A 25477-nucleotide genomic window follows, 5' to 3' on the forward strand; every position below is an offset into this window, starting at 1 on the left:
TGGATGGAAACTATTACAGAGTCCCTGATGAACTGCAGAGTGGAGTGGTGGGTGTAGCAGGACTGCAATGCACACTGACATGCTGTTAGAAGCTCTCTCACACACACATACACACACAGACACACACACACACACTGGAACTGGCGCTGAGTCACTCGCTGAAGATAAAAGACACCCTGTTGGCTCGAGAGAGAGAAAGAGAGAGGGAGCAAGCGAGTGAGGAAGAGAAAGTGAGGTAGGGAGGGAGGGAGGCAGGGAGAGAGAGAGAGAAGGAGCGAGCGAGGAAGATAAAGCGAGGTAGGGAGGGAGGCAGAGCGAGAGAGAAAGAGAGACAAAGAGTGAGAGTAATGGGTCCCTCCTACCTTCTCTCTCTGTTAGTTGGCGTGGAGAGGACCTCACTACTCAGCCTAACCCTGCACTGCTCTGTGAGTACAACTCTCTCTCCTCCCTATTCCCCCTCTCCCCTCTCCCTGTCTCCCTCTCTCTGCCACCAACACTATAGGGACACTCTTTCTGTCATCCTCCGCCACTCTATTGGAGGGCAGGGAGAGAGGGACAGGCTAATCCACAGGGCTGTGGGCCTGTTTTGAACTGTCTGTGGGCTGTGTCTTCCTACGTTACCCCTGGGAGGATTTGAGTTGGGTCAGAGGATTGTTGTGCAATGTTGAGAAACCTTTTGAGTGCTGTATATGGGGGGGGGGGGATAACTTACTGTAGACAACTGCAGAGAAAAGTGAACTTACTACAGATTGGATGTAACTCACTGCAGGCAGAAGTTAGAAGGACCATAACTTACTGGGTTGGAGCTGGTGGGGGGTGTTGGAGTGTTTGTAAATGTGAGTGTTTTATAAATGAACTGGAATCAGACCTTCACCCCAACACAGCTCTCTTGCTAGGTTGCAAGGCTATTATATGGCTTCAAACAGCCTATAACATCGTTATAATTGCCCCTTTTATGAAAGCATGACTTTGGCATACCTTAGGGTGTTTTCACCTTGACGCTCAGCTGGGAGACCAAGACAAGGACACACTGTCGCGCAGAGCGCACTCTCTGCTCTGGTAGACAGGGCTTCTATCTGAGGGTCCGCAGCAGCGTCTCAGTCAGACTGAGACCAGGAGAGCTGGGTCAGGAACGTAGGCCTGGGTCAGCCGGGGCGACAGGCCAGGTCAGGTGTGGCCACACTGGGAGGTGTGTCTACTGACCAGAGGGGGGTTTACTTGTAAAATAAACCCAGTTGCTGTGTTGGAGCTCTGATGGACATTCCTTTAGTGCAGTTCTCCCGGATGCATGGATTCATATTTACATACCGTAACCCTCTGGGGAAAAGCTTAGCCAAGGACAGATGGGTTACGATAACTTTTATTCTGTTTGTTTTCACACCAGCGATATCTAATGGCAATATATCCAGTTTTATAACCCTCCAAACACTGGGTTTTATATTAAAACCTCCCGGGTCTGTTTCACAGGCGGTTATGATTGCATGTTCCGAATCCTCTGATCCCTCTTGCTCCGACAAGTTAGTTCCTAAAGTGATGTAGTTCAGCGTTACGTAACAGAGATTTATGTCACGGTGCGTTCAATCTGCGGTCCTCTCTGGCGTTCAGCCTTTTAATGAGCTGTGTGTTTGCCCCGTTCTGGAGTCGACTACCGGTACATTCCACTGTCGGTAGGGGCAGGGAGTGTCTGTTTTGAGGTGGCAGCGTGGGGTGGTAGGGGAGGGATGAGGCACAAAAACGTGAGTTAGATGGCTGAGCGGTGGTAGTAATCAGTAGGTTGCCAGATCGATTCCCCGCCATGGCAAATGAAGTTGTGTCCTTGGGCAAGGCCCTTCACCCTACTTACCTCGGGGGGAATGTCCCTGTACTTACTGTAAGTTGCTCTGGATAAGAGTGTCTGCTATGTGAGAAAATGTAAAACTGTGGTTTGAGGTCTGTTATGCCAGAGGCTCAGCCCTGGGAGGACAGTTGGAAGTCTTTAGTGTCCTTTACATGCTAACTTGTCGCCTCTGATGTGGACCACATGCATCTGACGGAGGGCTGTGGAAAGTGAGGGCTGTGTGTGAAAGAGGAGGCGCCTGAGCCAGAAGCCCACCATGGAGTCTGAGAGTGACACGGTGTGTGATGCCTACCCTGCAGGGTGCTGTGTGTGTGTGTGTGTGTGGCAGTAACAGGGCCTGTGCCCAGCTCTCCCACCTCTCCCCAGGTCTGGCTCTGCAACTGTTTGGCAAAAACAACAGCGGTGGGGTAGTTTTAGTAAGTAGATACGGGCATTTGCCTGTGTCTCACTGTGTTAAGCCAGACCACTGAATCATTTAAAAGAGCTGACTCTCTGTTCCAACCTGGGACTGGGTTTAACACACACACACACACACAGCTGACCTACGCTAAATGATCTTCGGTTTACGACCAGGTGTTTTGGAAGGTCAAAGTGCGAAGAGTTCTACCACCTGCAACGTGGAACATTGCCCTCGGTTCCAGAAGGATACCAGTGGACTAAACGTGCTTGTCAGCATCTAAGAATTCCCTTTTCTCAGTCTGTCTGTCTGTGTTGGCTGAGTCTGTGGACAAACTGGAAAACCAAGTTCCAATTAGCCATGTATGGTAGAAAGCCTAACAGAGGAATTTGGAGGCGTGTGTTTGACACTGGTTCGAATGTTTTGGTGGTGTACACACTGTTTGAACTTAATCAATGCTCATTATTCTCAATCCAGCTTGATCCAGCCTCTCTAGTGAGTGTCTGGGTCGAGCGACGTCTGAGTCACGGTTCTCTGGCCAGGAAACACGAGGAACACCAGAACCAGGAGACGGGAGAGAGACAGCAGCAGTGTGGCCCAGGGGGTTAGACCGCCTCAGAGAGAAAATTAGTCAGAGAACCTTCCAGAAGTCCTGGGCACAGAGACGTCCTATTCTCTCCCCGTCCCTTTGACTGGACAGGGACCTGGTCTGTGTGCCCTAACAACACACACACACACAAGAGGCATGGGAGAGAGGGTGTGGAGGCAGGGGGGGAGGCAGAGGGGGAGGCAGAGGGGGAGGCAGAGTGGGGAGGCAGGGGGGGAGGCAGAGGGGGAGGCAGAGGGGGAGGCAGGGGGGGAGGCAGGGGGGGAGGCAGAGGCGGAGGCAGAGGGGGAGGCAGAGGGGGAGGCAGAGGGGGGAGGCAGAGGGGGAGGCAGAGGGGGAGGCAGAGGGGGAGGCAGAGGGGGGAGGCAGGGGGGGAGGCAGAGGGGGAGGCAGAGGGGGGAGGCAGGGGGGGAGGCAGAGGGGGAGGCAGGGGGGGAGGCAGGGGGGGAGGCAGAGGGGGGAGGCAGAGGGGGAGGCAGGGGGGGAGGCAGGGGGGAGGCAGAGGGGGAGGCAGGGGGGGAGGCAGGGGGGAGGCAGGGGGGAGGCAGAGGGGGAGGCAGGGGGGAGGCAGGGGGGGAGGCAGAGGGGGGAGGCAGAGGGGGAGGCAGGGGGGGAGGCAGGGGGGGAGGCAGAGGGGGAGGCAGGGGGGGAGGCAGAGGGGGGATAGTGTGAGGGGAACTCTGGGGTGTTGGGGAGGTGGAGGTGATGAACTATTTGTGTTCCCCTTTCCTTAACCCCGTACTGTGAAATATCACCTTATCACAACAATGGGTCCTCTTCACCGAAGGAGCCTCATGCTGACAGGAGGGAGGGAGGGGGGGGGGGGGTGCTTGTGAACAGTGACCAGGGGTTGCCATGACAACGCTTGTCAACCGGGAAGTCCTTCACAGGAGGAGCGAGCAGAGAGAGAGGAAGAGAAAGAGAGAGTGGGAGGGTGGGTGGAAGAGAAAGAGGCAGGGAGGGAGGGAGAGAGAGAGAGAGGGAAAGGGATGAGAAAAAGAGAGGGAGAGAGGGAAAGCGAGCGAGAGGGAGAGGTAGAGAGAGAGAGACAGTGTGTGAGAGAGAGGGAGAGTCTCAGAGGGAGTGGAGCAGGACTGCCCACAACACATTTGGTCCAGAGAGCAGACAGGAACTTCCAGAAAGTTCACAGAAACTTCCAGAGAGCAGACAGGATTTCCAGAGCTACGTTTCTCTGTGCTTCCCATGCCTGGTTACCTAGGTAAGTACAGAACTGGTTACCTAGGTGAGTACAGAACTCCTACTGAAGGGGCAGCAGTGCAACAAGAAAGCTTGTTTCCTTTCTAGCGTAGACAGACCCACACCCACACACACAGTAACCTTACGATCACGTGTGGCGGTATTTTGCTGTGTTTTATTGAGGGCTTGAGTAACCTGCCTGACCGCTCGGAGCTCACTTGATCTGCAGGATTAGTGCTGCTGACTTTCTCAGGAATGTGTCAGGGCTTTGAGAGAGAGAGAGAGAGAGGAGGATGGCCACACAGTGTGAGTCACTACCTGGGCTGGAGTCTTCCTGCCTGAGCCCATCTCGTAATGGTCCTGTGGTCATAACGTTTTGGATCTGTGCGGGGGTGGAGGACAGGAGGATTAGAAGGGTGGAGGAGAGGGGTGGAGTACAGGAGACTAAAGAGAGGGCAAACACTGAGAAACTCCCTAACGTGAAGACTTGGCATTTGCGGAGGGGGCGATTCGAGACCGAAGTGTGTCTTGACTCTGTTCTGCCCAGAGGGTGTCCGTGTTCTGTTAGACGCTAGCCATGCCCTGTAGAGGTGTGTTAGTGATGTGAGGAGGACGTGAGGTTGTTGGTTTGATTCCAGGCCCTGCCAAATGAAATTGTGTCCTTGGGTAAGGCACTTCACCCTACTTGCTTCGGGGAGAATGTCCCTGTACTTACTGTAACTCGCTCTGGACAAGAGCGTCTGCTAAATGACTAAATGTACGTCAGACTGGAGCCTCTCTCTGCTCTTGACTGGACACACCGACCCTGTGTTCTGACCCCAGCCCTCACCCCCTTACCCCCCCCCCTCAGCCCTCACCCCCTCACCCCCCCCTCCTCAGCCCTCACCCCCTCACCCCCCCTCCTTAGCCCTCACCCCCTCACCCCCCCTCCTTAGCCCTCACCCCCTTACCCCCCCTCCTCAGCCCTCACCCCCCCTCCTCAGCCCTCACCCCCTCACGCCCCCTCCTCAGCCCTTACCCCCCCTCCTCAGCCCTCACCCCCTCACCCCCCCTCCTCAGCCCTCACCCTGTTGCTTCTCTCAGAGCCTGCACCACATAGATCTCCAGCCTCTTCCTTGACGCTCTATCGCTCTTTGAGATCTGCCTGTCCCATGATGCTCTGGGAGATCTATCTGGCCCCATCTCCACAGCCCGGCATGCAAACCCACGACATGCAAAACCACCCCCTTCACTTTAACGACGGGCGAGGATCTGAATCTGTCGCGACTGTACTCGACCACACTTTCACGGTCCGATTGTTGTTTTGTGAAAGGCTATGCGGGAGCACGACCTCCCCAGCTGAGACAGGCCCAATCTGGCCTGCATCGTCTCACCACCGCTTCTTCAGCATCTCCTCCTGCCGTCTTCCTGGCCTGCTTCTTCAGAACCACAGTTATTTAGACTGGAAGATCCAACAGTGATCCTTTATTTACAAACAGCCGCAAACAGCCATACAGCCTCCCTCCTCCTCCCTCCGTCACAGTTTGAGGGGAGGAGCACCGTACAAGGAGGTGAAATAGTTTCCTCCTGATAAATGTGTATATCTCCCGGTAACGTTCCATCATAAACAGGCATGCTCCATGTCCTTGTATGGTCTATGGTCTGTTCTCTCCCATCTGCCAAGCTACAGACAGGAGAGGCTGGAGGCAGTGGGCTGGGGGCAGCTGCATCAAGAGCACATGTGTGGAACAGCTACACGGTGACTCACCTTACCAGGCTTTATTCATCCCTTAGATGTTTGTAATCAGCATCCCGTTAAAGCGAAGGTGTCGACCGTTTAAGTCGTGTTACTCTCTTATGTAACCGCGCTGGTTTGCACGGGTCTGGACAGGAGGGCGCAGCTTGGCTGGATACTCTCTCTCTCTCCCTCTCCCTCTCTCTCTCTCTCTCTCTCTCTCTCTCTCTCTCTCTCTCTCTCTCTCTCTCTCTCTCTCTCTCTCTCTCTCTCTCTCTCTCTGCCAGGCTTGAGTGCTAGACGCTAGTTATGCCTTAGACACGGTGTGTGAAAAACTCAGGAAATAGCCACTCCGACGAAGGATAGGGTTAGACCCCTCCCGCGCCGATAGAGAGACGAGAAGTGTTTTGGTAAAGCCAGCTGTGAGTGCGGTGTGTGTTATACACAGGAGCAAACAGAACGACGCCCGGGGGCCAAGTGGCTGGCCTGGACATGGACCAGTTCTCAGGACTGAGCAGAGCTGTAGTTCCCTCCATCTAGGGAGGGGGTCAATGATTAACATGGTCCCCTGCTCAGCACAGCCGCTGACACACAAGCCTTAGACGAGGCTCCTCAATGAGGAAGCACTCTGGAACAATGGAGCCCCTGTCAGGGTGTCATGATTGGTTGATATACGCCATGTGCTCTTAGGGAGAGGTCGAATCGGGGTACCCAATAAAAAGGATTTGCAGCGCTAAGCTGAGATTCTTCTCAGCAGTTGGCCGCCGTCGGGCCCCCACGGATCTTGGATCCATCCCTCCTGCTTTTGGATCCGAAAACTATTTTCCATTGCACTTGGCTGAGGGACAAGTTCAGGAAATGGATGTGCTGCTGATGTCCCCCGTGCGTCCCTTGGGACATTCTGCATGCTCCCATCCGGGGATCAAATCCTCCAGGACGCTGTGCCCCCGCAGGAAGCCCTCCTCACTGGTCACCCAGGCGATTAGGCTGCCTGGGGGGGGGGGGGGACATGCTGGCAGCTCGACGTAAGGGAGGAGGTCAGGGGCAGGGCCCAGGCGTGAGAAGCTCCCCCACCGGAGCAAGAGGAGAGGTAGGGAGAACAGAGAGAGGACAGGGGTTGACGGAAGAACTGATTTGATATTTGATTCTGATGTGCTGAACCACTTGAGCGCTGAATGAGTGGCTCTGTGTTTTTTGTGCCTCCTTCTCATTCTACTCTCACTATTTCTACGTTGAATCTATTTTAACCGTCTCTGTGCTTGATATCCTAGGAATGGGAAGGGTGTGGTGAGGTTGACCTCGGTGCTGACCTGTGTTGAGCGTTTCTGGCTCCCTGCTCTACTTTGGCTCCTCATCCCACACTTTACTTCATGGTGGACCATGTGACCTTTCTGTGAAGAAAACAGAGATGTCTCGCCAACATCCGAGTTGTGAAACGTGATGAAACACGTTTTTTTTTTTTTTTTTTTTACGAAGCGAACCGTATCGGTTTGCGGCGCGACTGGGGTTGTGGTGTTCTGTTAATGTTGAGATGGTGAGTGCCGTGCCTGTCTCTGTGCGGTACTGACGCCTCACAGCTGCTTCTGTCTCAGACCAGATGACGTACCCTGGGAAGAGACGTTTCACATCACGCGAGAGTAATCTACTCTCACATCCAGAACCCTTTTTTTTTGTTCGCTCCCATTGTCCCTCACTCTTTGTCTCGAGGCTGTCCTTTCTCAATGGAGGTCAAACAGCTGTAAAACACCTCGCTTTCACTCCACCTAACTTGGGCTGTGTGTATGAGAGAACAACCGCCCGACCGAAGCTGGACATTATTTCCAGGCCAGACATATCTGAGGGAAGATCGGGTTATTAAAACGTCCACCACCTTACAAGGAAACCCACTGTAGACCTTGTCTGTAGATGTACTGTCATATACTGTAGCAGGGACACAAAATGGCCTTTATCAAATCCTGCAACCTCATAAATTGCTCGAAGGAATCCCCTCCATGTGAACCTGGTGTGGTGTGTGGATGCTGGTAACCAGATAAGAATGTATGGGGGTTTCAGAGTAAACACGTCCTGGGGAGCACAGATGTCCTGGACAGGGATTTTGATCCAGATATCTGAACTGTTTTAGCCTTATTAGGGTTGACTGGCTGGAGAGAGAGAGAGAGAGAGAGAGAGAGAGAGAGAGAGAGAGAGAGAGAGAGAGAGAGAGAGAGAGAGAGAGAGAGAGAGAGAGAGAGAGAGAGAGAGAGAGAGAGAGAGAGAGAGAGAGAGAGAGAGAGAGAGAGAGAGAGAGAGAGAGCTCTGAGTAAGCCAGGAGCAGAGCAACAGACCTACACACTCATTTAGGTAATGAGGGTCTTGGATGCCAAGTGTACAAACTCTGGGGAAATGCAACTCTCTTGGAGCAACGATTCATCCATGTTTTCCATTTAGTTTTGAAGTGGTATCCCCCATAATTCCTAGTGTTCGTTCCTTCGTGTAGACACATTGCTGGTGAACCACTTCTAATGTCTGTGTCGACTGTGTGCCTCAGCAACCTCAGCAAAGTAAACACTCGGAACAACCTTTTCTTTCTCTTCCTGAATGCAGCTAATGCAGGCTAATACCATATCTCACGAATAATCATCTGAGATGTCTTTCCTGTGACAGCACTCATAATGGATGACATACAGTGCAGGCAGTGCGAACACAAGGCGGCCTTCTTGCTCCGGAGACTCTGAAGTCTTTCAGGGTGAAAGGCTGGTGTGTCTGCGAAGGAGAAGAAGAATCGCAATTGTCTGCCCCCTCTAGGAGGATTGAATGATTAATTCTCGACGTGGAAAGACTGATTGTCCAAAAATGCCAATTGCATTCCACCCCCGGTAATCCAGTTATCAGTGAGAGGTTCAGCAGAGTGAAGGTGTGGCTCTAGAGTCTTGGGTCTGGATGCTGATAGTTGAACAGGGCTCACAGACATACCAGCCTGGTGATAGCGTAAACACCACTCCTCACAGACCCAGGAGGGGAGGAGGGAGAAGGGAGAAGATTGACGTTTTAAAAGCTGACTGAGGTGAAAACAGCCAAACGTCTAGGCTAGCCTCCACGGCTGGTGGAAGAGGGATGTGTGGGGAGAGGGCTTTTGAGCTAAGCCCCGAAGTCTGTGTTTAGTCTGCTGGTGTCTGCATCTGTCTTCGTCATCCCTGTTGCGTAACACAGCTTGTGTGGCGACGATGAGTCAGACAGGGGGACACGTGGATCAGCAGGGGACGTCGTCCGTGCTTGGGGTCCAGGGTTGCTCAGCTTTGGGAGTTAGAGCTCTGATCTGTCTGACTGCCCTGATTACAGTCCCACAGCACTCCATTACACAGACTCCATGGAACACTCATCACCCTGGAATAATCGTGGACACCCCCCTCCCCACCTCCCCTCATCATCCCCCTCATCATCCACCTCATCCACCCCCTCATCCTGGCCAAGACTCAAATTGGAGAAAGCCTGACCTCAAATGGAAAAGTTTAGAATCACTTATCAGTCCTCTACTGTAGTCCCGCCACATGGGGCCAGGGTTGAGGGCCCCACGTCCAGGGTTTCCATGCCGACGGGGTTATTATGGGCCTTGGCAGGTCGCTGTGGAGGACCGGAGGGGAAGTGGCCTCCCTCTCAGCCCGCCCTGCCTTTGATGTGGGACCAGGCGGGCCTAATCACGTTTTCCAAGGTGCCTGTGATGGAGAGCTGAACCTTGTCACCCAGTCCTTCTCCCCCCAGCTCCTCTCCTCTCCCCCAGCTCCTCCCCCCAGCTCCTCTCCTCCCCCCCAGCTCCTCTCCTCCCCCCAGCTCCTCTCCTCCCCCCCAGCTCCTCTCCTCCCCCCCCAGCTCCTCTACTCCCCCCCCAGCTCCTCTCCTCCCCCCCCAGCTCCTCTCCACCCAGCTTGAGGTGCAAGTGTGAGGCTGGGGCTGCAGTTGGGGTGTGAGGCTGGGGCTGAGGCTGGGGTGTGAGGCCGGGGCTGGTGCTCGAGCGTGAGTATGAGTCATCGTTGTTGTTTTGCATGGCCTTTGCCGTGGTAACGGGGGCAGGAGGCTGGAGCAAACGTTCCCCTGGTGGAACAATGGGAACAACATTCATCACGGATTATGGAAGCCAGCTCAGTAATATCAAACAGGATTTATGGCAGAAGAGGTTTTCCGGCCGGCCTGTTGATTGATGACATCAGCATTACTGTACATACCATATAGGCTTTCTGTACATTTAAACCTTCTCGAATGACTCGGACAGAATCTTCTGTACCTCAACAAAAAGGATATTTGTTTCTTCACTGAGCATGGGGAGGCCTTTGTTCCAGTATATTTGTTTAGGAACGGAGCCTAATGAGTTGGATGGTGTTCACTCAAGAACAACGACATGAAACGTCAGTCTGTCTGGCCATGCAGCCTGTAGGAGCAGCAGGGAAGCTTGTCTTGCAGAATCGCTAATCCAATAACAAGTGACACAGAGATGGAGAAAGTGAGCAAGACTGAGCGCTGGACATAAACCCATTGTGTCATCCATTGTACAGCTCAGCGAGGAGCCTGTTCACAATCAAGTCAACTTTTTACAGTCATACTTTCTCTCCATCGACCTTCATTTGTTTGTGTACAGTTTATAATCCTAACAATGATCTATTTGTGTGTTTTTGGCCCAGCAGGGACCTCCTGTTAAAGGCTGAACCTGCGGATAATAGAGCTGCACCTCAACACATGACATGCAGTCTGAGGTACAGACACGCTCCCTGTCTTTATGAGTTCTGCACCTCCTCAGGGATATCTTTTGTATCTGGCCTCGTGATTTACGTAAAGAGCAGAACAACAAAGAGTTTGAGTCTGAGTAGCCTACAAAGTCCTGAGATGAAAGAGCGACACAGACAAAACCTGCGTGTAAAACCTGTCTGAAGTGGCAAAAAGCATGTGTTTGTATTTTGTATATCCAGTAAAAAACTCTGCAGGGGAGGAGGGGGAGAGGGATGTTTTTGCTAGCTTGGTTATCTTGTAAATCTACCACAAACAAGGGGAGGCGCAACAACAGGATGCCTTTTTAAACATGGTAAAAGGGAAAAACACCTGTCCCTACAAGTCTGTAAAAAGAGGAAAGTTATGTCTGGACTGGTTCGAGTTTCCATGGCTACGTCACCGTCTCCGCTTCACAATGGCGTGTGTGAGGGTGGACTAGATACAGCTCCCTCCTGACTGAGACGCCCAGGAGATTCCCATGGCCTGCAGAGTCCAAACAGAGGCTGTGACATCACACTCAAACACACGGGGGAGTCCAGGGGGAGGGGCGCTGGGCTGGGCTGACCGTCGCCGTGGAAACCGAGGGACCAGGGAGGGGGGTGGGGTGTGGATCTGGGAGCGGGGTGACTAAGGTTAATGTCAGCGACCCCCTTGCCCCCGCTGGCTCCAGCCACACCCCCTGTTCTGAGAAAACTGGGGCCCTCTGAATGGTTGGTTAATGGGCCTCTCCTGTTTCAGCACCCCCACCACCCCCTCGCCTGCCCCCCCCCCCCACCCCCCTCGACCGCGGCCCTGAAAGAAGCCTTTCTCCTGCCGCTGCAAGAGAGATGATGAAGGGGGCGGGACAACACTCCCTTCTGACTCGGCTTTAAATAAATTAGGGACCTTTTCGCTTTGGACGCCCCGCGCCGAGTGGCCTTCAGAGGGAAACAATGCTCACCTGACCCCCCCTATGGCGACTGAGGGAAGGAGAACTGGAAAGAGATTGAGAGAGAGTGATAGAGGGCGAGATAGAGCAGAGGGAAGGAGAGAGAGAGAAGTAGAATATGAGAGTGGGAGGGCAAGGGGAGAGATGTGGGCGCGGGGCTCTGTTGTTCGCGGTTGCTCAGCCACGCCTCTCTGCTCCGTCACCAGCGGCACGTGGAGGTTCTGGACCACGTCAACGGATCTCGGATCGTCTTTTCTGGAGACCCGGCTCCGCCCAGCCTGCAACAGCACCCCCCGGACGCCCCGGGTCTGACCCAGGAGGTGGTCATCTCGCCCGGGCTCCCCACGCCTCCGCTCAGCCCCTACCGCACCACCCGGCTGCCGTCTGGGGACTACAAGGTAACCTGCACCCCCATACTGAAGATAGTACTACTGCTAAGGTAGCGGTGCTAGCGATGCTATTAGTAATGCTACGGGTGAGGCTCTGGTTGGACTCGAACCAATATACAACTACTCCCCCTTGTGGACTCATGAAGTACGACAGGGCATATCCCAAACATGGCTGAAGCCTCTCTCCTCATGTCACGTATAATAATATTTTCTTCTCTTTGTCTTTTTCTTTTCTGTTTCGTCAGGTGTCAGAGTCCAATGGGGGGGATCCCACTGGTCTCAGTTTTGGGTCTTATTACGGACCCCCCCTGCCACACGGTAAGGTCAACAAACAATGATAGAGTACATCAACAATGTAGCTGAGATGAAGTCAAGCTTCTCATTAGAATCGCACTTTGATTCCTTCAACAATGCGTTTGAGAGTAGTGGTGCTTTATTTGAGGCCTGGTTGTGAGGGAGGCCTCTGTCCTCTTGGGAGAGATAAAGAGCTGAGGATTTGAGCTGTCTTAGTTTCTCAGTGTCTGCCAAGTAGGGGTCAGGGTTTCCTGTGATGTCGAAAAGACTTTTCATTGCTTAAAAGTTTCATATTTTCCATGTAACCTAACTTCCCTTACAGGAAACAAGTCGTCATTGGCAGCTTTCAAACGAGCCAAAGCACAACAATCTAAGTTAGACACTGTAACAGGAACCAAATGTGTCGCTCCGTTAAACACAACCAGTCACCCAGGTGGAAGATTTACTGCTGCCTTTTATGGCCCCCCAGTGGCCACTGGTGGACATGACATATGAGATATCCAATAGCTGTCAGGATGACGCCTCCAGTATGAGTGTATTGGGGGGCTAATATATTTACATTACATTTTGCTCTTATCCAGAGCGACTTACAGTCAGTACAGGGACATTCCCCCAAGACAAGTAGGGTGAAGTGCCTTGCCCAAGGACACAAAGTCATTTCGCACGACCGGGAATCGAACCCGTAACCTTCTGATTAATAGCCCAATTCCCTAAACGCTCAGCCATAGCCGTGTTTCCTGTGTCTGCAGCAGGGGGGGTGCCCAACGGCACGTCGTCCGGGGGCTGGGCCACCCTGCCCCGCAGAGCTCCCACCAGGGAGGAGAGGCTCATCAAGTTCTCTGGCATCGGCCCCGTGGACGAGACGGGGATGCCCATCGCATCCAGATCAGTGAGTCGAGCCCAGAGAGCATGATTCAGTGGAATTTGTTTCCGTGTGAAGACATTAGCTGGTAGCTGTTCTCTCCTCTGTCATCCTGTGTGCACTCAAGTATGTAGAGCCACACTCTGGTGCCGATACTACCGGGAAGGTTGGAAGTCCACAGACTCTGTTGACTCTGTTTCCTCCTCTCTCTCTCTCTCTCTCTCTCTCTCTCTCTCTCTCTCTCTCTCTCTCTCTCTCTCTCTCTCTCTCTCTCTCTCTTCTCTCTCTCTCTCTCTCTCTCTCTCTCTCTCTCTCTCTCTCTCTCTCTCTCTCTCTCTCTCCTCTCTCTCTCCCTCTCTCTCTCTCTCTCTTTCTCGCTCTCTCTCTCTCTCTCTCTCTCTCTCTCTCTCTCTCTCTCTCTCTCTCTCACCAGAGTGTGAACAAGCCCAGAGACTGGTACAGGAGCATGTTCAGACAGATCCACAAGAAGCCAGAGGGTAAGCCCCTCCCTCCCTCCCTCCCTCCCTCCCTCCCTCCCTCCCTCCCTCCCTCCCTCCCTCCCTCCCTCCCTCCCTCCCTCCCTCCCTCCCTCCCTCCCTCCCTCCCTCCCTCCCTCCCTCCCTCCCTCCCTGCCTGCCTGCCTGCCTGCCTGCCTGCCTGCCTGCCTGCCTCCCTCCCTCCCTCCCTCCCTCCCTCCCTGCCTCCCTCCTCTCTCATCCCCCCTCTCCTCTCTCCCACTCACACTGTCCCACAAAGAGAATTCCTTTCCATCAATGTCAGCAGCTAGGGAGCTGATCTTAAAGGCAGATTATTGCAGAGGGAGCACAGGGGGAAACGTAGCAGCCTGATGTCATCCTCCCCTCTGTCTCTCTGTCTGTCTACAAACCTAGACCTGTCTATTCTTACCACTGTCACTCCACATTTATATCGGCTCCTAGTTGTGTGGAGGATGGCAGTGCCATGTTCCTTAGTGTCTGAGGGGTGTCTGAGTTCAGCAGACAAACAGCAGACAGACAGGCAGAAAAGTAGACATCTCGCACTCCCATCTTCCAGGCCTGGGGGGGGGGGGAGAGGGGGAGGGCGGAGTGTGTGATGGGGGGGGGGGGGGAGCCGGAGTGTTACCTCTGGGCATCCTTACGATGAGTTATGAGTTCTGTGATTCATGCACAGATGTTTAGCGATTCAATTCTGTGCTGTAGATTCGTGGCATTACACAAACTGTCCCTCATTGTTCAAATCTTTGATTTGATTCGATTTTGTTGTAAAAGCCTGAATAGAAAGCATTTCTTTACCGATAAGTCAACTCTCGTTAAACTTGAACTTCCTCCTCTTCCCCCGCCGGTTAGACCTCGACCTGGACGACTCAGAGAGAGAGCCTGCTGAACGTAAGTCCACCAGAACTCCCCCGTTCCCTGTTCCTGGGCGTGGGAAGGCCCTGTCTTTCTGAGGGTTATCTGGTCTGATCCTCAGGGAAGCAGAGCCCTGCAGCAGAAAGAGAGGAGAGCGGCCCGGATCCCTTCGCCCTCACCTCCTATGGGGCCCTGCCTGACTGGTGAGAGAAGCTTCTGGAACGGCCGCATGGACAAGTCTGGATCTGTTGCTACTACACAAGCACCGAAAAAAGAAAACCACGATTACACAGACTGCAATGCTGTTTCTATATACACCTTTGTGTGTGGGAGCGTGCGTGGGTGTGTGTGTGGATAGACGTGAGTGTATGCATAAAAATACGTGTGCGTTTCAGGAGTAAGCTGGCCGATGGAGAAGGCCAGTTCGACCAGGGGAAGCAGCACTCTCAACCCAGGAGTATCTATGACTTTGAGCCCGGACAGAACACAGCCACAGTGACCCCCAACAAGGTAGGACCTCCGGTCCACACTGAAGCACCTCGACACATCCACCCTGCTCCTTCACTCCCCCACAGGGGTTTGTTCTTGTCAACACACAGGTTGTTGTGAGTGTCGTATTGTGCGTGGTAACGCGAGAGCCTTATAAGGAGATGCCTTCAGAGACAGACCAGTGGTCCTAATCTCTCTCCCAGGAGATGGTGGTCGTGTCTGTGACCAGCTCCATGGGAGCCTCTTTCTCAGGGAGAACTCTCCGGAGGGCGTGACATTGCATCTTGTCACGCGAGCTAATCCGTTGCTGCTGAATGTGGTCATGCACAATGGCACTCTTCCAGGTGTGTTTTCCCTCTTCATTCAGGCGCCCAAACACACGCCTCTCCTCCGGGGACATGTAAAGGCATGTGGCTACCGGAGGAATTTCCTTGGACGACCGTGGTCTGGTTACGAGACGACAGCCTAACTGCTTGTTGATGCTGACAGGGTGACACACAGGACTGTATTATTTGACTCAGGGGAACTCGGTGGATTGCGTGTGTGTCTGTGTGTGTGTGTGTGTCTGTGTGTGTCTGTGTGTGTGTGTGTGTGTGTAGCCTTGTGTGGTACCTCCGGGCCCGCTCGTCACCACATCTCAGATGTGGCGCGGCCCAAGCCCGGCGCCTCGCTGCTGGGGAAGAAAAGAAATCTTTGTGGCGCCCCCCCCTCTCCCCTCCCCCCCCCCTCCCCTCCTCACGGGAGGCATCTTGTGATCTGTGTTATGGTGTTAACCTCTCGTGGTGGGGTGATGGTTCGCAGCCGCGGTCGGCTGTTTCATTTCCCTCGGGGTCGGAGGTCGCATCCCGATCTCCTCCTGGTGGACGTGCCAGTGGACGTGCCGGTGGACGTGCCGGTGGACGTGCAGACTCTGTTCACCCATTAATGTCTCCCCTGCCAAGTGAGCAGTGATGCTGTACGTGATCTGGGCAGGGCACAGGGAGGGAGGTAGAGACACAGCTTGTATCCACTGCGTTGTACTAGGACCACTGACAGCAGGCCTGCAGACTCCACTCTCCTCACACACATAGCAACACCAGCCGAGACGATGTCAGGGCTGCGGTCCTCGTCGGTGACATCGCGCCACGTAAATATGCTCGTGGGGAAACGCCGGCTGGCGGGACGGATGGTTTGGCGTGGTAGACGTTCACATTCTGCCCGGGTATTTCAAAAGAGGAGAGTTTGTGGTTCTTGTTTTACCCTTTTAAAGTAACGCTGGGTTCAGCTCTGTCTGGTGTCTAATGGCCATCAGTCTTCCTAATGAGGGACCCAAGGCATTCAGCGCTGGCCAACTGGTCAAGCACTCATGTAGTCAATGAGCTAAATCAGATTTGATCGTAATTCGGTCTGCAGAAACTCCCGTTTAGGAATGTACAGTGGCGACACTTAAAGGCTTATTTCTGGAGTCATCTGCAGAATGTGTGTAATTAGTTCCTCATCTAATTTCCGTGACCTATTCCGAATGTGTTCGCTCCATTGTCGCTGTGCTTTTGTGCTCACTGTGCGTGTATGTTTGTGTATGCGTGTGTGTGTATGCGTGTTTGTGTGTGCGTGTGTGTGTGTCTCCTCTCCCCAGACTCCAGTGCTTAGCCAGCCTGAGAAACCCCGCTCCTCCTCTATAGAGGTGAGTACTGCGCGTGGATCCGTGTCCATGTGTGTACCTGTGCAGGCGTGTAAGTGTGTGTGTGTTCATCAAGTTCCAGTCGATGCTGTGTTCAGAGGCTGAATGTTTCTCCCCCCAGCTCCACTCAGAGCTGAGCCGCTTCGAGGCTGAGCTGGACATGGACATCCAGGGTCTGGAGAGGAGGCTCTCCCAGAAGAGGCAGCGCAGAGGCCGGGGTGAGGTACTGAGCCCCCCGCCTCGTGACCCACCCACCCCCTCCCACCCCTCCCTCCCTCCCTCCCTCTCCCTCACCCACACCACCATAGATGGTCTTGGTCCATCACGTGCAGCTGCATGCATGACCTCACAAGCTGATGTAGAACTCGGTCGGACAGCCCTACGCCCCCCCCCTGCCCCCCCCCCTCCCACACAGCCCCCTTACTCACACCCCAGGACCTGCCTGCTCTGCCCTCGGAGGGTCCGCTCCCCCCCCACTCCCTCACCCTTCAGACAGTCTACCCTCCCACCCCCCTCCTACCCTCCTACCCTCCCTCACACACGCCCCCTCCCCCCACTCCCTTCACCACCTCCCTGCAAACACAACCTTCAACAACCCCACTCACAATCACCCTTACCTCGCAACTCCTCTATCTTCCCTTGTGTTACTTGACTCCAGGCTAAATCCAAACATGCTTTCAAGAGTGTCGGTTTCGAATCTCCCCCCCCACAACCCTGATCAGCCTCATCTCGTCAGCTATGAGTGGTCCAGGGCCTCCTCAGTCAAACCATCCATAGAGTTCCCAGTTGGCTGTGCATCTCAGGGACACTAGGACCCAGGGGATCCGTCCCTCCCCCAGGGAGGGGCCTCCTCCTCTGCTCCGGCAGCCTGGCGCTGGGAGAGTTCCTCTGGGTTCCTCACACAGCAGCAGGGAGCTGACCTGCCTTCTCTGTGTGTCTCTGTTTCCAGGCCGTCCGGCCCGCTGATTCAGGATCTGGCCCTGGGACAGGAGGAGCGCGCGACAACAGGTGGGTGGCGGTGTCAGCATTACCTCGGAGTGTGTGTGTGTGTTCGTGTGGGAATGTGTGAATAGTGTGTGTGGGAGTGTGTGTGTGTGTGGGAAACCAGAAGGCTGTGAGAGTTCTGTCTCATGATATCCAGGGGGGGGTTCATGGGGGGTGAGTAGCTCTTTACCAATGTTTGTGCAGTGTGGATTGTGTAGTTGCAGGGTTTTCTAGCTGAAACAGACTAAAACCCAGAGCAGCCCTGCTTGCATGGCTGAGGTGTGTCCTGGCATCAGGTGATTCACACTCACCTCTGTCATCCATTAAACAAGGAGGAAATGTCATGTTTAATATAAAAAGAAGGATCTGTAATGCTGCTTCAGTCAAACCAGACATCGACTTTGGATGTATTTCTATATGTGAGTGTTAGGGTAGGACAAAGCGGATTGCAGGATCTGCACAGACAGCAGTTCAGACCATGGCATGACAACTTCTGTCGAACAGTAATTTGTTTGCTGTTGTCTTGGCACAAGAGGGTGCGACCCTGGGTGCGATTTCACAACTCTAAGGCTTTTACAGCGGCGGTACACACACACACACACACACACAGGGCTACACAGGGCTAGAAACATAGCTGTGAGGATCAATCCAATGAACAAGGCTAATACAGATTCTAAAAGCCCCCCCCACTCCTTCAGCACACACACACACACACACACAAACAACACCATACTGCCGTCTAGTCTACAGGCTACTCCCCACACTATCTCCCACTCTGAAGCTCATCTGTGTGTGTGTGTGTGTGTGTGAAGAACAGAAGGCAGCGCCCCGAGCAGGGGTAACACCAGGACAGGTTCATTAGCGCTCGAGGCCCTGGCTCACATCCACATACCTCACCTCCTCTGAGCCCCACCTCCCCACCTCCCCCCTCCCCTGCTCCTAATCCACTTCCACAGCAGGTTGCTTCACTCAGGGTGGACTGTTGCTGCTATCCATCACACAGACCCCCTTCCCCCTGCTGCCACGGATGAACCTGCGCTCTCTCCCCTCGTCGTAGCCTGCTTCCCCCCAAAACTCCCAGGGTTCCCTGCTGCAGCGCTGGTACGCACTGCCGGGAGGAGGTGCTTGTCCTCGGCCCCGCTGGGCCGCGTGGTTTTGGAGACGCCGTAGAGCTTTAGCAGGTTCAAGTCCAGCGTTTGTCGGGTCAGAAGGGCAGCGCTGCGTATTTCTCACCTCGAGGGTAGCGCATTCCTGGGCAGCTCTCCCGGGGTCGTTGTTTGCTGTGTTGGACTTGTGTATTTTGGCCTACCTGCCCTCCCCCTCACACACACACACACACACACACACTCCTCCTCAACTCCCGCCTTCCTCAGGCCCTCATGGGCCAGTAAACCTAGTTGCCACGGAGATGCAAAATGAAAACATACTGTGGTGAGAATATTGCAGGTTTTTACTGCATCCTGCCATCCGGCCTTGTTTGACTACAGACAGACACAGACAGCTGCACACATGGCAGGAACACTTTAGACTTGATGCCCGTGTGGACCCTGGGGCTGGGGCTGGGGCTGGGTCGGGGCTGGGGCTGGGTCGGGGGCTGGGGCTGTCCTGGGGGGGAAGTCTTGAGTTGGTTTGATGTTTAAGTCTCAGGGTTTAACCCTCATATTTGTCAAAACAACACAGAGGAGACTCCTCCACGTGTTGGTGTCATCATCCTCCTGTCCTCTCCAGCGCCTGCTGGGATCTCTGTTTGATCTCTGCTGCACAACCACCCAGATGTTTCCAGGCCTGTTGACCAAATGTGTCCCCTGTCCCCAACCCCCCAGAGACCCAACCCTGCAGGACAAACGTGTCCCCCGCCCGCTTAGTGCTCTGGATATATTCAGGCTGTGTGTCGCCTGCTCTGGTGTGTGTCTTAATCTCTCTGCTTGGAGTTGATGGCGAGGACACAGTGATGAAGAGATACGCTGTCCTTGTTTGTTTCAGCTCTGTGCCTGCTGCCAGACGGCCCCTCAATCCCTCTGCTGTTCTCTCGTCTGCTCCCAGGACAGCCTCCAGTCCCACACATGGTAGGACACTGCCCAGCCTCATCACACACACACACTCACACACATCGACACACACACATGCCTCAAACAACTTAACAGGAAGTTGAGCAATTCCAACAAAGACTGGTCAAATAACGAGCAGCAATACATGCTATAGAGCCTGCACTACTGTAGCTTGTTGGGGCGGTCTCATCTGTGAGCTTATTAACAGTTCAAGTGATCTAATCAATGAAACATCCATTTGGTCGAAACTTCCAGAATGCAATTCAATCTTGGACTACTGTTGGAGTCTCATGAGCAAGAGAGAGAAGAGAGAGGAGATAAGGAGAGTGAGTGAGACAGACAGAGAGAGAGAGAGAGAGAGAGAGAGAGAGAGAGAGAGAGAGAGAGAGAGAGAGAGAGAGAGAGAGAGAGAGAGAGTGAGAGGAGGAGGAAGCACAGAAAATAGAAACTAGGGGCGGGAAGTGGTGATTATAGATTAGCTTTATCCAATTGTTTTTCTTGGAGATTTGTTCAGGGAGCTGCCCAGAAGACCGTCAGATTCTGAATAACAAACACTGAACTGTATACTCACGGTTTCACTGTTTTTATAGGGGTAAGAATATTTAAATTGGGTTCGACAGCAAAGTTTGAAGATAGACTAAACAAATGCTGCACACTATCGCGTCTCCTAATCAAGTGTCTGATTCTACCATCGACTGACTGCGCTCTGCTTTGAACCAGCCCTTGTCTGGAAGGTCTATCTGGGGGGGTCAGTTTGGGGGCTCTGTCTGGGGTGGTCAGTTTGGGGGCATTATCTGAAGGGGTCGGTTTGGGGGGCTCTGCCTGGGGGGGGGCAGTTTTGGGGGATCTGCATGGGGGGGGTCAGTTTGGGGGGATCTGCATGGGGGGGGTCAGTTTGGGGGGCTCAGCCTGGGGGGGTCAGTTTGGGGGGCTCAGCCTGGGGGGGTCAGTTTGGGGGGGTCAGCCTGGGGGGGTCAGTTTGGGGGGCTCAGCCTGGGGGGGGTCAGTTTGGGGGGCTCAGCCTGGGGGGGTCAGTTTGGGGGCTCAGCCTGGGGGGGTCAGTTTGGGGGGCTCAGCCTGGGGGGGTCAGTTTGGGGGGCTCAGCCTGGGGGGGTCAGTTTGGGGGGCTCAGCCTGGGGGGGTCAGTTTGGGGGGGTCAGCCTGGGGGGGTCAGTTTGGGGGCTCAGCCTGGGGGGGTCAGTTTGGGGGGCTCAGCCTGGGGGGGTCAGTTTGGGGGCTCAGCCTGGGGGGGTCAGTTTGGGGGGCTCAGCCTGGGGGGGTCAGTTTGGGGGGCTCAGCCTGGGGGGGTCAGTTTGGGGGGATCTGCATGGGGGGGGTCAGTTTGGGGGGATCTGCATGGGGGGGTCAGTTTGGGGGCTCAGCCTGGGGGGCTCAGCCTGGGGGGGTCAGTTTGGGGGGCTCAGCCTGGGGGGGTCAGTTTGGGGGGATCTGCATGGGGGGGGTCAGTTTGGGGGGGTCAGCCTGGGGGGGTCAGTTTGGGGGCTCAGCCTGGGGGGTCAGTTTGGGGGGTGTCTCTCTGGTGCCCCCTGTCCTCACCCTGCTCTGGTCTCTGCAGTAGAGCGTCTGTCCCCTGCTTCAGACACCATGGACTTTCCACCAAAGAGAGAGGAGAAGAAGGTATATCACAGTGCCCGCACGCCCACACCCCGTGCACTCACCGTGCACACACACGCACACACACGCACACACACTGTGTACCCTCACACACGTTGTCTACCCATGGTGCCTTGTCTGGCAGTTGGGAGAATATAACCCCTTTTCAAAATTCCCTGTTGAAATGTTTTCAATGTGTTTCTTTGTGCAGAAGAAAGCAGCACGAGCCAAGTTTAATTTCCAGGCACAGTCACCCAAGTGAGTCCCCTACCAGCTGGTCTTCGGTGATGTCACCGAGGATAGGCACACATCGTTACAACATTGTTATAATGTCCCATCTCGGATAGATACATTCAAGTTGATCCAATGTGTCCTTTAGTTTCAAGGAAAGCCCACAGATACATCCACACCCAGTATCGCTTAGGAAGAAATGCACATGCGACGACACAGAGGTCTGTCTGTAATCCATGCGCCCGCCCTGTGTCTGATGTTCCCAGGGAGCTGCCTCTGCAGAAAGGAGACATCGTTTACATCCACAGGCAGGTCGACGCCAACTGGTTTGAAGGAGAGCACCATGGGAGAGCTGGCATTTTCCCCACCACCTACGTGGAGGTGAGTGACCGAGGGAGTGAATGTGTGTGAGGGAGGGAGGGAGTGTGTAAGCGAGCGTGTGTGCGTCTGCGTGTGTGTCTGTTTAACCTAGCATCGATTCAGTAACCTGGCACGTGGTGTGTTTAAGCAGAACTGCATCCTGTTGTTCGCCCGTTATGATTGACCAGGTGTCCCCCTCCCCTCAGATTCTGGCCCCCACAGAGAGGCCCACCCCCATCAAGTCCCCCTCCGTCCAGGTGGTGGAATACGGCGAGGCCGTGGCCCTCTTCAACTTCAACGCCGACCTCCCCGTGGAACTCCCCTTCCGCAAGGTGACGTTCCCTCCGCTTCACTGGCTCACATCCCTCCCCTTCACCAGCTCACAGCACCCGGATAGTTTAAGGAGCGTCTTAAAACAGGACGGCGAGAAACGAGAGTAGAGTAGAGTTCCCCTACATTGAATGACAGCATTCTACTGTCCTTAGGGAGCGTCTTAAAACAGGACGGCGAGAAACGAGAGTAGAGTAGAGTTCCCCTACATTGAATGACAGCATTCTACTGTCCTTAGGGAGCGTCTTAAAACAGGACAGCGAGAAACGAGAGTAGAGTAGAGTTCCCCTACATTGAATGACAGCATTGTACTGTCCTTAGGGAGCGTCTTAAAACAGGACAGCGAGAAACAATGAGTTCCCCTACATTGAACGAAAGCATTCTACTGTCAATGTTCCTGGATATTTCGCTTGTTTTTGAGAGGTTCCTTAACGCCTGCCTGTGTGTTTCCCTGTGTCAGGGCGAGGTGATCTGTGTCACCAGGCGTGTGGATGACAGCTGGCTGGAGGGCAGGATCTCAGGGACCAGCCGGAGCGGCATCTTCCCCACCTCCTACGTCCAGGTCAACAAGATGCCCCGCACCAAGTCCAGCGATGACTACCCTGCCTGCCCCATGTCACCCACCTCCCCGGAGCCTCCCAGCCCCGGACGACCCCTCCACTCCCCCTGCCCTCGCTCCCCCTTCACCCCTGCCTCCCTCAGCCCGGAGCCTGGATACTCCCCCCTGAAGCCCTCCTCCCCCTCACCCACCCAGCCCTTCATAGCCAAAGAAGCGACCAATCACTGGCCTCACCCTGCCTCCAACCCCACCTCCCCCACCCCACAGAACAGCCACTGGGGCGGGGCTTATCCAGCGACCCAGAATTCCGTAGGTAGAGCTGTTTCGCCGTCCAATCACATGGCCGCATCCACCCACAGACCGGGAGTTGGTCCAGCTAGCAGCCCCAAATACAACAACCTCCCTCAGGTGTGTTGCTCTTAGCGAAGCCTCTGGCTTAATGACTGGGGACTGGGCATGACTGAGACCTGATATGTATATCCGTGTGTGGTTAAGGTCATTTATTTGAACCATCTTCTCTCATTTCCTGCTCAAGGATGGAAGCACCAAACATTCCCCCGGACCGCATCCGCACATCAACTCCAACAGGCACGTCCATTCTGGAGCTGCGGTGGTGCCGCGGCAACCGTGAGTCCAAACAGTACACACTTTGATTAAATTGACTGTCAACTGTCAACTTCTTCAAAATGGTTCCTTTCACTTAGGGAAATGTTTTTGGTTCCTGTCAGCCAAGTTTTCAAGCGGCTTGTTCTGTGTTCTGGCAGATATAAAGCGGTTTACAACTACAAGCCCCAGAACAGAGACGAGCTGGAACTGAAGGAGGGGGACATTGTCCAGGTGATGGAGAAATGTGACGATGGCTGGTTTGTAGGTAAGGAGCTGTCGGAACCTTCCCCTCCATTGGAAGGGATGAGTCTGCCCTCCACTGGACATTAGGGTGTACTACATCTCTGTATGTCGTGTTTGACGGCACATGCTCCTCTTGTTCTCTAGGTACGTCAGAAAGGACCCACGCCTTTGGGACGTTCCCTGGGAACTATGTGGCACCCGTCTGAGTGCACCCCCACCCCGCTCCTCAACCTTCACCTCTTGGACTGAGAACCACCACTGTTTTAGACCAGATTGCTTCACCAGATCACTCCAACCCCACACGTCCCTCCACCCCTGTCCTAGTCCACCCGGGGAGCGGTCCAGCCTGCATGTGCACCCCCCCAGTCAGGGACCCCCACCGCGGCTGTGCTCAAACCCAGTCAGGGACCCCCACCGCGCCTGTGCTCACCCTCAATCAGGGACCCCCACCACGGCTGTGCTCACCCCCAGTCAGGGACCCCCACCACGGCTGTGCTCACCCCCAGTCAGGGACCCCCACCATGGCTGTGCTCACCCCCAGTCAGGGACCCCCACCATGGCTATGCTCACCCCCAATCAGGGACCCCCACCATGGCTGTGCTGACGCCCAGTCTGTGTCTGGAGGTTGAAACACTGTGTGGTTCTCTATCTCACCTCCCAGCATTTGTGTTCCATTGTTGACTAGACATGGAGTGTTTTCACACACACACACACACACACGTGTACCCGTGCACACTCAATGTGCACGCACACTCACTCACACACACACACACTCGCAGTCAGCTTGAATGGATGAACTGAGTGCTGAGGATGCTGTTTCCATTGCAGTGGAAGACTTTTTTTCTGTCCCTCGTCGACCACAAGCGTTTACTGTGGTGAAAGTTCACTCATTCCTTCCACAGGTGAACTCCAGCAGGGCCTCGCTTAGCGGTGGAATCACATCCTCCAGACGGCTCTGTTGTCTCTGCATTGTCTGTGTGTTATGGCTGCGCGCTCAGGCACTGTGACTAAGCAGACCGCACTCAGAACTTTTCTCCACAACCGGGCTGTAACGGAACACACACACAGAGAAACGGATGACGTCACATGACCTCAGACAGTATCATGTCATGACGAGATGAATGTGGTCTTTGAAATGTCTTCCTTCCACTTTGATTTTCAGATCTATAAAAAAATTCCAGATGAGTCCAAGGCTGCAGTAAAACGCTGTCATGGCCGCCCAGTACCACCTGCGGATACCTGTTGTTTTTTAAAATTCACTAGCAATATCAATGGTCTTTGCTAATCAGTGCTTGCTAATCAGAGGCCGTTTTATACTGTATGTCTTAGAATAAATACCAATAATGCCTTCAAGATATAAATGTACTATACTGTATGTTGTTATCCTCAATCCACTTATTCAGTAAGCGTTTGGAGAAAACTGTCAGAGTTTAGGGTGACAGTGGAAGTTGAATGTCAGGAGAAAAAAGATGAGACGGATTTCTTCCGCAAACAGTTTCTTAAAGTTGTTATTATATTCTGACGTTATTTTTCTAACATTTTTGCTTTGGAATAATAAACAGCTGTGTTGATCAGTGTAAGTAATGGCAATGGTAGATCCAAGACCTTCTAAAACCGGCATCAAATTTCATTTGTTTCTTAATTGTTCATAATTTTACTGTAAAAGAATACAATTAAAACATGTTGTAGTCACAAACGATGATTGTACAGAGTTTAACCATCTATGAAATTAGAAATATAATATATTTCCTCATAAAACATTGTATCTCAATACATGGTACACACTTCTGAATAACAACAATAAACAATCTTGCGATGATATTAGCGGGTTTGATTTTTGCCTTTTACAACAGTTCCTTAAACAAATGATTGGACATTTTTTCGCCGTAGATCTTTGAGTACAGTATAAGTCATTATGTTATTTTGTGGGAAATTAGACTGTCTGTAGATGGCGCACTTCAACAGAACCAAACGAGTACATTCTTGAATGTAATGTCTCAATTATCACCCACCCCATATTAGACCCGCCCCGCATCACTGCT

At 53.7% G+C, this 25477-nt stretch overlaps 1 protein-coding gene across 6 annotated transcripts; it reads left to right on the top strand.

Moving 5' to 3' along the window:
* The first annotated feature begins 299 nt into the window (after positions 1-299).
* sorbs3 (sorbin and SH3 domain containing 3) lies at positions 300-25256 on the top strand. Of its 6 annotated transcripts, none has more exons than XM_084695097.1 (21): positions 300-425; positions 10408-10476; positions 11624-11815; positions 12052-12124; positions 12850-12989; positions 13396-13459; positions 14309-14347; positions 14433-14514; positions 14707-14821; positions 16416-16463; positions 16582-16683; positions 17410-17468; positions 19428-19510; positions 21069-21130; positions 21318-21364; positions 21604-21718; positions 21904-22029; positions 22488-22994; positions 23122-23213; positions 23351-23457; positions 23580-25256. In XM_084695097.1, exons 2-21 carry the CDS (start codon positions 10465-10467, stop codon positions 23639-23641), a joined length of 2127 nt encoding a protein of 708 aa, XP_084551223.1. In that variant the 5' UTR covers positions 300-425; positions 10408-10464; the 3' UTR covers positions 23642-25256. The 6 variants fall into 6 exon arrangements, with proteins under 6 accessions (XP_084551223.1, XP_084551221.1, XP_084551226.1 ...); XM_084695095.1 differs by lacking the exon at positions 300-425 and adding an exon at positions 3960-4060; XM_084695100.1 differs by lacking the exon at positions 300-425 and adding an exon at positions 3960-4060 and having other exon boundaries at positions 24598-25256.
* Positions 25257-25477: the final 221 nt, after the last annotated feature.

The sequence above is a fragment of the Hypomesus nipponensis genome, chromosome 28, assembly GCF_054491055.1.
Source record: "Hypomesus nipponensis isolate SF chromosome 28, ASM5449105v1, whole genome shotgun sequence".
NCBI lineage: Eukaryota > Metazoa > Chordata > Actinopteri > Osmeriformes > Osmeridae > Hypomesus > Hypomesus nipponensis.

Coding starts and splice junctions, on each gene's coding strand:
- sorbs3 (XM_084695097.1), top strand. Junction 17,469..19,427: donor GGAGGAGCGCGCGACAACAG/GTGGGTGGCGGT, acceptor TGTTTGTTTCAG/CTCTGTGCCTGCTGCCAGAC. Junction 22,030..22,487: donor TGGAACTCCCCTTCCGCAAG/GTGACGTTCCCT, acceptor TCCCTGTGTCAG/GGCGAGGTGATCTGTGTCAC.